Source organism: Limulus polyphemus, unplaced genomic scaffold, assembly GCF_000517525.1.
Source record: "Limulus polyphemus unplaced genomic scaffold, Limulus_polyphemus-2.1.2 Scaffold2424, whole genome shotgun sequence".
In the NCBI taxonomy this organism is placed as follows: Eukaryota; Metazoa; Arthropoda; class Merostomata; order Xiphosura; family Limulidae; genus Limulus; species Limulus polyphemus.
This window is the reverse complement of record NW_013668034.1, coordinates 100746-113055: the sequence shown is the minus strand read 5'-3', so window position 1 is coordinate 113055 and position 12310 is coordinate 100746. Positions and strand designations below refer to the sequence as shown.

Here is a 12310-nt window from a genome sequence, read left to right as displayed (position 1 = left end):
CCTCATTATGTTTACAAAGTACAGCATTTTTCTTATAAGTTTTGGGATAATTTATAATAATTATTTCACTCTGAATTAAAATTTAACTTATAAACCCAATTTGTTTTCAGGATCTTCTAACATTTTATTTTTAGGATAGTTTAACAGTGTTTTTTCTAATGCAACATAGTTAAAAAATCATTTGATGACTCCAACATTTTAAAATAATTTATTGTAAAAATTAAAAGCAAATATACAATTAAAAACTCTACATGTTTTCGTGGACAATGTTCTACCATCTTCCCGAGACATGAAAACCACAGGGAATTTCATTTGTGTACATACACAATGTGCATATTGTACAGTGGTGCTATTTACAAAATTAATTTCTGTGGCACCAGAACCTAAATCTCTATTCAAAATAATTTTGTTTTTAGCAGTTTCTAACAATTCTCTTATGTTTAATTCATTCTGTGACTTAACTTCTTTAAGTATTTGTACATTATTCCAATCAATACTATGTTTTTAATTGAAAATTGGTTTTAAACTTTTACAATAAATTATGGTGCATTTTAAAATGTTGGAGTCATCAAATGATTTTATTAAATCCATGCACAAGAACTGTCAGTCTAATATAGTGGTTATATACATATAGGCACACACACACACGTGATCAAATTTTCAGTCAATGTCATTGCTTTACTGTTACTAGTATTGGATAATAATGATTGCTGGTCCTGCTGAACAGATGGTTAATGTACAAAGTGTCTTACAGATGAGAAATGGTTCAGGGATAAAAAAAAAATTCTCTCCATTTCCCATTTGTTTGTATAATATCAAAATGTTTGAGCCAAAAGGATTAATAAAATCAAACCAGCTTATAATTTGCAATACAACTCTTAAGCATAATGAATAGCCTATGAGAACAATACAACTGCTTCAATATTATGAAAAGTAAATAAGCTATAAAAATATTTCTCAAATAATGAAGATATTCCAGTGTAGCTACCATTGCTTAAAATTCATCCATAGGACAATAGTATTCAAAGGAAAGAAGTGGCATTTAACAAAAAGCATTTTTTTAAATATTAATTAGCTTATACAAAAAAAAACAACAACAAAAGAGAAAAGAGCTCATTTTTTTTCAAGCAGCTAAACACATGGTGGACGAGAATGTCAGAGACAAATAATTAAGTGTTTCCAGTTTGCTTTATTTAAAAATAAACAAAAGATCTAATTCAAAGTGCTATAATAAACTTACTTAAATCTTGTGCCTCTAGTTCAACAGTGTCGCATTTTATAAAAGTGTTTACTCCAACATGTAAGTTAGTATTTACAAGTTTTATTCTTAAAGGAGAATGTAACATGTTATTGCAGATATTTTACTTTTCTGAAATGTGCTGTTTTAACAAGTTACTAAAATGATCATATTTTTCTATTATGAAAAACTATGCTCCACAGGGTGCATAAAGAAAAATAGATATTACTGAAACAATCTAGAAGTCAGTATCAAAATTAACTAATCTTTATACATTCAACCCACCTGATGATGTTTTGATAACTGTTTCAGGCAATTTAATTTCTTTTGGATGCTCTAAAAGAGGTGTTATGGGTCGTTTATTTCCTTCTTGATTTAAGTACTGCGATTTCTGTACAAACGAGTGCGTCTCCTTCACTGGAGGTGACTGAGGAATATTTGCATGCCTGAAAGAAGAATCACATTCCTTCAAATAGCTATGAAAAATTGAAAACTCTTGCATGTATATTTCTGTATGAAGAGGAAATATGTAGCTAAACCTTCTTCTATAATTTGTAAAATGGTTTAAACTGTTATTGATATGAGCTACTACATTAGACAAAAAATCTAAGTTTTACCCTAACTTAAAATTGTATATGAGAATGCTTAAAAATCTGCCCTAATCGGCATCTAAACATGGGATGTTAGGCTCAGAACAGTGTTTCCACACCAGTGCCCTACCAACCGAGTAATAGGGGCTCATGCCCAAAACAAACCATTTCCCATCTTACTCATTACAATTACTTATATATTTTGTTTGATAATACTAGAATTTTAGACTGAGATTTAGAAAAATAAATTTTCTAAACCACAAATAACAACATATTGTTCATATATTAAAACAATATACAGCAGTAACTTAATGAAAAATATTTTCACAAAAAGCAATATTAGAGAAGGTTCTATCCTAATCTGATATAGTAGATTTATAAACAAATTATTATCTTAATAAACACAATATATTATCAATATTTAGCTCTTCCATTTTATAAATTAACAAACCTTTATTCTTACACACTTTAGAAAAAAAATCAGCTTAAGCTCAAACTTCAATAACAAAGTTGTTTTACAATTAATTACCTACGTTTAGTACACAGTGTATGTCTATAATCAGATTTTTAAGAATAACTAAAAAATCTGTATTTTACTCGTGTGTTATCCCAAAGTTGAGATTGATTTAAACATTTAACTGTCAGATATTACTCAAGAAATTAGTGGCAACCTTGTCAAACACTCACTGTTGGGTGTGATGATAAATGCTGTCTGTCACTGTACTATTTATAGTATCATGTAGAGCTGTAAGTGCAGCAAACGAACTCATGCTTCCATAAAAACTTGAATCATCTGTTAGGACACCATACAAATTGACTGAAACTTTGTTTATGTTGTTGTAGAAGATATAAACATTTTTGGATGTAGCTGGGTAGTTGATGGCTAAAGACAAAAAAAATATCAAAGGAAGACAATTCAAATAATATACAACTTCTAAGGTAATTGCTAATACTGGTGGTAGATAGTATGAGAAAAATGTAAAGTTAGCAAAATAATTTTCTTCTTATTACAATAACATTTGAATCATCAATTAACACTAAACCTGTCCAATCATCCAGATCAGGAAATTCAGATGACTAATACAAATATGGACAAGATGGATGAAAAACAACACTTGAAATACCATCAGAATAAGTATATTTATATTATAAATATCCAAATGGTGGTAAATAAAACAATGGTAATTCACAATTGTTCAAGTTTTTTTTCAATATTTGTTATTTTCAGTTTAAACACTTTAATGCCAAGCGACCAAGAAAACACTTTTTTTTGTAATTAATAGATTAATATTTGTGATTGTAATTACCTTCTGATTATACGATAATAAAAATAAAATTAATGTAAGAAAAAATGTCAATTTTATCACATTTTTTTTATACAGAAGGTTTCTAACTGGTATCTGTACAAAACACATCTGAAATTTGTGAATAATTAGCAGTGTGATACTAGTACAACCTCATAAATAAAGAAGGTTAAACAAAAGTCATTATTATAGAAGTTAAAAAAAATGCCTATTGCAGCACTCACTCTAAAAAGTAACATTTTTCTTGCTACATCTGTTATATAATAAAACAATTCATTTGTTGTTTGTACTTCTGATACTTTGCTCCAATTTTGAACTTTATTTAGGAAATAAGAATCAAATGTTAAAAAGATAAATCCTCCAAAGATAGCATTAGATTAACTTCTATTTACAGGCTTCAATCCCATTACAAACTAGATGTTTAAACTGGATGCTACAATTGTTTATTAACCTTCCCTATCACCAGCCACTAACTAAGAAAGCTGGCATTAAGTACATCAGTGTGCGATTTTAAGAATCGTGAATTCCAAAACAAGTGGAAAGCAACTTCAATTCTACTGCTGTGCCACAATTTAATTCTAGTGTAATGTTTTCAGGCGCTTGAAGAATACGTTTTAGCATAACCAATTTAGCCATTTGTAGTGAACAGCAGTAAAATATGCTATGCATTTGTGGAGAACTATATATGTAAAGCATTTATTCTCAGTTAAAGTAAATGTTGTTTCAAGAAATTACTTACAAACGATGATGCGTTAAACAAGTGCATGCCACACTAGAATTAAATTGTGGCACAGCAGTAGAATTGAAGTTGCTGCTGCAGTTGGTTGTGAGTTCCCAAAACATAACCATTATAAATTACCTGCAACATTTTATCCAATACATTATAACATATACTACATCACCAAAAACTATCAGGACAACAAATCCTCAATTGGGAATGAACCTATCCTCATTAAAGTTGCATCGTGAATATAATCATGCAGTGCTGTGTAGGCGTAAAGGTGAGCAGCTTGTACAGAAAACAAAATGGAGTCAAAATGCCATGATGAAAGAAGCTTGAGTACCTTAAGTAATGGTTCCTATATGTAGCACCAGTGGGCCTACCTATACTTCCAGGTTTTTCAGGTTCACTTGGTATATTCAATCATATATTTTAGACTGTTGCAATTAAGTTTTCCATTTTTGTATTCTGTACAAAATTTACTTTAAGAAAACACATTAAAGTTTTTTGGCCTCAACCACAACAATAAACCTCCTACCAACTTCCAGGATAATGAGAATCTGAGACCACTTTGCCTATTAATAATCAAATACACTGTAATGTATTTAAAAAATGACTGATCATGACAGTATAATAAGAAGGTCTGATAACCAAAATAAATCACTCTTCAGTCCATATGAAATTTGAAAAGTACTATGAAAGGAAACTACACATCCATCATTCAGGCCATTAGAATTCATGAAAGTAGACCATCATGCCATATGAACCTCCAAGCTGCTGCCTTTTACAGACTTCATCACAGGTATTAATGTAAGGTGTCAGCTTATAAGTACTTTCAGTTTTGATATTACAGTTTGAAATAACAGACAACAATCATGAACCGATGAATCTCAGTTCTAAATGACAGAAATCCAAGTTTAACAGCAACTTGGAGTTGCTTTGGATATGGCTGATTTTTATATTTATAAGCAACACACTATCATTACATTTTTATAGGAGGTTTGGGCTTGGTTCACTGGTAAGTTAAAGGATGAATGCTTTGATGTTATTTTACACTCTGGACAGTGCTACAGGCATGGAATTCTGTGCAGATAATAATGCACCATACTATACTGCATGCAGTATCCAGCCATTTTTTGAAAAGAATAACATCCAGAATCTGCAGTTGGAAGCCATAATCCCAGTCAAAGAGAGTCACTCTAAAGTACCACTGGTAGAACAGAAAGGACAGGTCTTAAAATCTCAGTACACTTAAATCTGCTTTGACAGAAGAATGATAAGACTATCCAACCAAATCTGTACTAATGGTTGGTAATAAATATTATTAACATATTCCAGGATTCAATTAACCATTTCCAGACTAGCAGGGTGTTAGATACCCTATTCTTTGTCTTCTCACAATCAAAGTGTTTAACCAACTTGCAATAAAATTCAGTACATATTTTTTTACATAATACCTATTTTGAGCTTCCAAAAATTATTTCATTTGATTCTGTATTTGTATAATTTTCTAGGTTGTGAATTTCCATAACCCTTGTTGTGAAATGCTCTTTAAAAAATAAAGTATTTTCTTTTACTTTAGTTTTATTGGGTGCATAAAATCTTGTAAATATATCAAATAGTTATATTTTCAATAAACCTGCATTTCTTCTAGTAGCAGCATACTAATTTTCTCATCCATCCATTCAATCTGACATATAATGGAAGAGATTGTTGGACAATGTGAAAGAAATAAAAGTGGATTTATTTTTATTGATCAGAAAGTTCCATTTTATACATCCAATGAACTTAACTTGTTTAATATTAAGCAATTATTTATATTTCTTATTTAACATTACCCACTGAAGCAGTTATGTAGTCATAAAAATAGCATAATACATCGATGAACAGCAAAATCACCGACTGACAGAAAAACAACTTTGCCTAAAATCATTATCAATTCCCACACTGCTCAAGATAAACTTGGAGCAGCAGTGATAACATCAATAAATATGGCATCAAAATATATTTTATAATTCAAATTTAAATAGAAGTTTTAATTTCTTATTTCAGAAGGAAATATTAAAATGAATTTCAATCTTCACTTCTCTGTATCATGTGACATCTTCTGTCACAATTGCTCATTTTAGATTTTCTTTTCACTCCTCTATGATCTTCTGAAACTGGCACATACTACACACTTGTACTATAGATATTGTTATGTAAATGTATATTTTTAGCCTCCAAGCTGTTTGCTTTACTAAGATATAAACAAGAAAGTCAAATCCAAATGCCGAACTCCTTCTATCATATCTTGTCTTTCAAAAAATGTCAGTAATTCTATTTCAAATTTGTTATTGAATTATTTATGACCAATAAAAAGATAATATTTTACTTTACTGAATTTTCTAAACACCAGCACATTCAATTAACAGATTTTGAAATAGTTGCCACAGTTTTATCATTAGACACTGTGAAGTTTGCTAGATCAGCTAATGGAATTTTTTTTTAATCAATTTATAGTTTAGTTAGAAAGCTAGTTAACTATCTCCATACAGGGTCAGTCCATTACATTGACCTTGTAACCACAAAGTAATCAGAGTCTCCATATTATAACTTTTAATACAGTATGTGTGTCTTCACAAAATATGGCAAGATTTCAGTAAAAATTACAAGTCTTTTGAACACAGAAAAAAGTCAATTTCTTAATATTTTTAATGAAATATTTCTACTAAAGATTTTTCCATGAATATATGGAGTCAGAGTGTTGATTTCTATGAGTGCAAAGTGATTTTTATGTTAAGATCAAAAACACTCTTCTTCTGAAAAGTTTCAAACTTCATTTGTGTAACTTCTAAAACCATCTCTTAAATAAATATAAAATGTTTTTTTTTCAGTTAAACTTTCTCTACCCTAACTTTATATGAACTCAGTCAATTTGACCAACCTTGTAACCATCATATCAATTAAATCTAAATTACCCTTTTTTCTTTCTAGAATGAGTGCAAATTATAACAGGTAACTTCACTTGTTTATACTAAATAGCTTAAGCTACATAACAGTTTACATATGTTTCTACTTAATATTATTGTTTTATTGCCATTTAAACTGTGTCTAACTAATACTCTTACCATAAAAGTTGTAAATCACTCGGCAAATGTATAGTTTAAGTTACCATATTGAACAATGTAACACATAAGCTACTTGTGAGCATACACCATGTGCAAAATTATCATTATCTTATCTAATTTAGCTTAATATGTTTCTAATTTTTACATTTTAGTTAAATTTTAAAGCAAACAATAAAATATATATACATGAAAAACTACAAAAAATGTGTTCAATGGCTTATTTTTTGCTGCTTGCCAATGAAATTTAAACTTACTTTTTTGTTATGATGGTACTACTACATTAAATAATTTTTATTTATTCAAAGAATGCACCTAAGAACACAGAATAACAACACACACAAAGCAGACAATATCCTCTAACTAATATAATTTAACTGAGGCATAAGAGCCTTAAAATACTTCCATAAGCTTCTCAATCCGAACACTGTGAGAGAAACTTCAAACTGAAGACAAAACAAACAATACTCTCTGCTGAAAACAAAATAATATATGATGTCATTTAATAGATTAAAACTTTCTCTTTCTGTTGGGTATAAATAATATGATAGAAAACGTCGGAGAGAATAATAGACAATTTTTGAAAGAGGATGTGACAGGTGGGTCTAGTTTGTCTCTGTAAATAAAGAAGATTGAAGGCTATAAAAATTAGAATTGCCTTAGTAATACATAAATCATAATGAGTAAATTATGTTGAGCTCCATACTTCAGAGAGGGGTGGTAAATAAATTAGAGAATGGCAAGACCTAGAGAACAAATGTCATGATTCTCATATTTGGGAAGATTGAGGATTTATTTAAATATTTCCTTTTAAAATTAAAACTTATCCCAAAATGTGATTTATTATTAACCATATTTTGATGTCATGTTTATTCATATACATTGATAAAAAAGTAGTATATCACATTAAATAAATGCTTTAATAGTACAAAATATTAATTCTAAAGTATTTTTGAGTAAAAAAAAAGTGTTTAAGTACAATTAGAATTACTATTTTTACTTACATTTTGAAACTTGACAAGAAAACATGCATTTAACACTTGACTAGCTGCACTATGGTCTAAAAAGGGTTAATTAATGTGAAAGGTGTGCTTACTCCCAATTAAAATAGAGCCTAGTAACAACAACATAGCACATATTCCTTCCCAAGATGTGCTGTCCCAATATATTTCATAACAGTATTTTCAGTAGTAAAACTGAAATATTAGCCAATAACTGAACAATTCACTGACATTTATTTAGTTGAAAGAAAATACCTACTTTGACTAACCCTGTCTTCTCCAGCATACAATACATCAAAGTTCACACTTCTTAATGGATGACCAGGGGATAAAATCTTAGCCATGTTTACAGTACTTATTGCTCTGTTGGAAGAAAAAAGTTTATGTAAATTACACAAAGGGATCTTCCCATACTGGTCACTAATTATGACCTGATAAACTAGAGGGAAGGCATCTAGTCAACAACATCCATTACCAGCTCTTAGTTTATGTCTGTCTGGCCAAATAATGGAATTTCACCATAACTCTTATGGTGCACCTATGGTCCTAAACAGAGCATGTTCATGTGGCAACAGGCTGTGAAGCACTAACTCTTGGATTAACATTACAAGCATTCTAACTAATAGACCACACATGGCCCACTCTGTTGGAAAAAAGATGATACAGATATGATGAATGTAATTCTCAACTAAATAAAACCTTGCAAATTAATTATATGTACACTTATATTTTCACTTTATAAACAACTACAATCTCTGGTTAAAACTGATACAACACAGCAACCAATACAAAACTAAAAAAGGTTGTTTTTTCTATTAAATTTACAAACTGTTAATTTACATTGTAAAGACTAAAAAGAAATATCAAAATGAATAACATTTAAATTAGCAATCAAAGAACCGTAAAACTGTAAAATGTTATTCATGCAAAGCACTGATAAGTTCTGTTTCGTAAGAATATTGCAAGCTTAATCTTCATCAAAAGTGTATAAAGCAGTATTACAGAAATTAATTAATAATAAAATAATTCAATGTTGAGCAGTTATTTTAAAAAGCTACACTACACAACATATATACACTCACCTTCTCATCATCTGCCTGAGAATTTCATCTCCATAAAACATAGAAAGTGTGCCAAGCCTTTGATTCCTTTGGTTGACATGCATCTTCCATTTAAAGTCAGACAAAGTACAGGCAATAAAAAGAGTCTGCAGGAAAGTTAAATGACTAAAATAAACTTACGGTTTAGATCCCTAAGTACAGCTGAACATACCAGAAATAATCGAAAAACAGCAACAAAGCATCAACTTAAATGTTTTAACAAATTGAACATTTTGTGTAAATTTATATATCCACTTTGGTAGAAGCATTGAATGAAAGCTTAAACAAAACACAAAGGTTATTTGTTTCTTTTTTGTTGTTTGGTATATTGACATTATGTGTAGTGTGGAAAAACAGTAGTATAAACAATGAGGTATTTGTTTGCACAACAAAAATTATACTAAACTTAAAGCAAATGCATTCACTAATTAAATTCCTATATGTGGGCAGAAACTCCCATCCATAGCTCACCAATCACAAAAACACATTTCACATATCATGCAAGTGTTCATATTTCACCTTCAATTATTGTCCAATTCATCAAAAGTGTTATTGATAATTGTACAGTATCGTGAAGGCTTTCAAGTGCAGAAGTCAATCTTGTGAACTTGTGTTCATTTACAATTTGAGTCTTACTAACAATGCTAGGTTCCTTCTTTATCATTATTATTAACAATTTATTCTCAACTTCTCAAGAGAATGATAGTTGTCTAAGGCCCACCTCATTTAACATCAATTACAAATGTATTATGAAAAACTAAAATAAAGCCATAAAAAGTCAGTTTGTTTTAACATATAAAAATTGATATATTTTTGTAGGGGTACCAGTCTTTTTCTTGTCTATCACATGAAAGCTCAAAAATCAGTTGAAAGTAATTTTTTTTCTACTCCATTATTTTTTTTAACTTTACATAATTACATGTTAGCCACAAAAGCTAATACAGGCTATCAGTATGTCCAGTTTTTACTAGTTTTGTCAGTGAAGTTTTATATTTTGATAATTATTTTATTAAATTATTGCCTTTTAAAGAAAATGCAGTTTTAAAAACTAAAGTTCTTAGAATTTTTGTTTCTTAGCTTTCAGAACTGTGCCTATTTACTTGGTGTGACTCAAGTTTGCTCCTACTTACTTGTTTCTTCTGACTTGTGCATTTTATTCCAACAAATAAAGTTGAGTTGCAGTTTGAACATTGTTGCACATCTTATAACAACAGTAACAGTATATTACATGGCTGTTTCAACTGTTTCTCCAAACATGGCTCATGTCTGATATCTCCACTTTATGTGGCTCGGTTCATTTTATAACTTGATATTCGTTCACAATGACATTATTTATGTTAGAAACAGATAAACAGAGAGTAAAACCTTTTTAAAATTTATGCTTTTAATATCATAAACAACAAATGTATTAATATAATGAGAAAGAATTTTGAAAAGGTCTTAAATGGATTTCCATTTTTGTAAATAATCATATTATTATTATTTATAATCTGGCAAAGACAAAAGTATCCAAGGAATACTTTAACATACAAGACTTACTTTACTCTCCTGTTCAAGCAAGACAAACTCTGAAGGCTGAACTGTTATTCTACCAGCTGGCAAAATACTTTCTAATGATGGGCCTGAAACAAATTTAGTTGAAATTTCAACTGCAGAGACTTAAAAACAAAATCTAGATATATTACAAATATGATTTTTCTAGGTGCAAAATATTTTCTTACTAAAATTGCACAAATCACACTTCAATGACTTACAGAATCATAGATTAAAGATATCATTAGCTGATGTGTACACCACTATTTTTGCTAGTTATTTGGTGTAAAAGTCAATAACACAATGATGTTCACAAAAGGATGATTAACATTTATATTCCATCACTTACACAAATGCCCCCTCCTTTTTTTCCCCCAAGGCCAACAAGTCTATTAAGATATCATAAAAGCAAATGAATAAAGATAGTTACCAGTGAAATTCATGATTTTAATATAGGCAGCTCTAGTTCCTGTATTGGTTACAATAAAATGAGCTAGTGTAGCATCACTTTCAGCAAGTTCTCCTAAATTTATAGAAAAACTAGCTCCACCTTCATCAGGTTGAAGTCCTTCCAATTCCAGTTTACTGGTTCCTCCATATCCTTGAAGTGGAATCTGAAATAAATTATCAACTTTATAATTTATCCGTGAGAGTTCATAGATAATTGGGTATGGGAACCATTTTAAGCACACCATAAAAATTGGATTTTTTCTTAATAGTTTTAGGTGTAGAGTCTACTTTGACTTATTTGCTTTTACTAATGCCATTTTTATTTGTTTACATTAGCACTAGTTGTATATAATGTTTAATTCCTCTCTAAATGAAATATTTAAATGAATTCTTAACCTTTGTTTCTCAGTAAGATGTGACACTTGTTTCCTTCAAGTTGCCTATCTTAAATATTTTTAATTCTTTCAGTACAGGTATCATTTTGTGCATATCTCATGAGGTTTTAGTGAGTTATATTCAAAATTTAACTAAACTACTTTCTTATCGTGGTATATAAATAAAATTGGCATAAAAATACAGTTAATATTACAAATTTGAACATACACTTTGCTTTCTTAGTTTTCCACAGCAATATTAAAATAAAAAAAATCCTTGATTTCCTTTAATGTGAGAATTGTGACATTTGCTCTCTAGATATTCCCCCTCTCTAATTCGACTGAGCTCAAGTGGAAATAGTTAATAACCCTCCGATGATGCCCTGAATTTAACATAAATTACATATTTATAGTATAGATATTGACATGCTATACCCTTCTATGTCAGTAATCCTCTTTGACCTTTGCTATTGATTTACTTATAACCAAGAGAAAGGGAAGAGAAGATTCAAGTTTAACATTTTTCCAAATAAGTCTAGTTTGTTCTTAAGATAGGTTTTGAACCATTTGGTCTATAGATCCCCTGCTGCTATCACTGAGGTCATATTGACAAGATAAGAAAATTATTTTAATTAATTTATAGCTTAGTTAGAAAGTCAGTTAAATTATAAGTTTTACCTTATTATATTTTGCATGTTAATTCTCTCAACACGGGCTCAGTCAATTTATTTTATCTAATCTAATCTTAACTAACCTAAAGAGATCCCTGTTTTTACATTTTAGTTACTTTTATAATACTAAATAAAGAATAAACATGAAAAACAAAAAATAAAGTACTTACCCAAATCTTTTTTTCTTGCTTTCGATTGTCGATGACACTTAACCCTACTTTT

At 29.6% G+C, this 12310-nt stretch overlaps 1 protein-coding gene across 1 annotated transcript in view; it reads right to left on the bottom strand.

The window, feature by feature from the left end:
- The window catches only part of LOC106466919, a 114689-nt gene that overhangs the window by 10601 nt on the left and 91778 nt on the right, over nucleotides 1–12310 (bottom strand). The window contains exons 25-30 of the mRNA XM_022394999.1: nucleotides 11024–11207; nucleotides 10600–10682; nucleotides 9043–9167; nucleotides 8220–8323; nucleotides 2515–2710; nucleotides 1523–1683 (exon numbers count right to left, since the gene is read on the bottom strand). Coding sequence (XP_022250707.1) covers nucleotides 1523–1683; nucleotides 2515–2710; nucleotides 8220–8323; nucleotides 9043–9167; nucleotides 10600–10682; nucleotides 11024–11207 — 853 coding nt within the window. The remainder of the gene's footprint in view (nucleotides 1–1522; nucleotides 1684–2514; nucleotides 2711–8219; nucleotides 8324–9042; nucleotides 9168–10599; nucleotides 10683–11023; nucleotides 11208–12310) is intronic.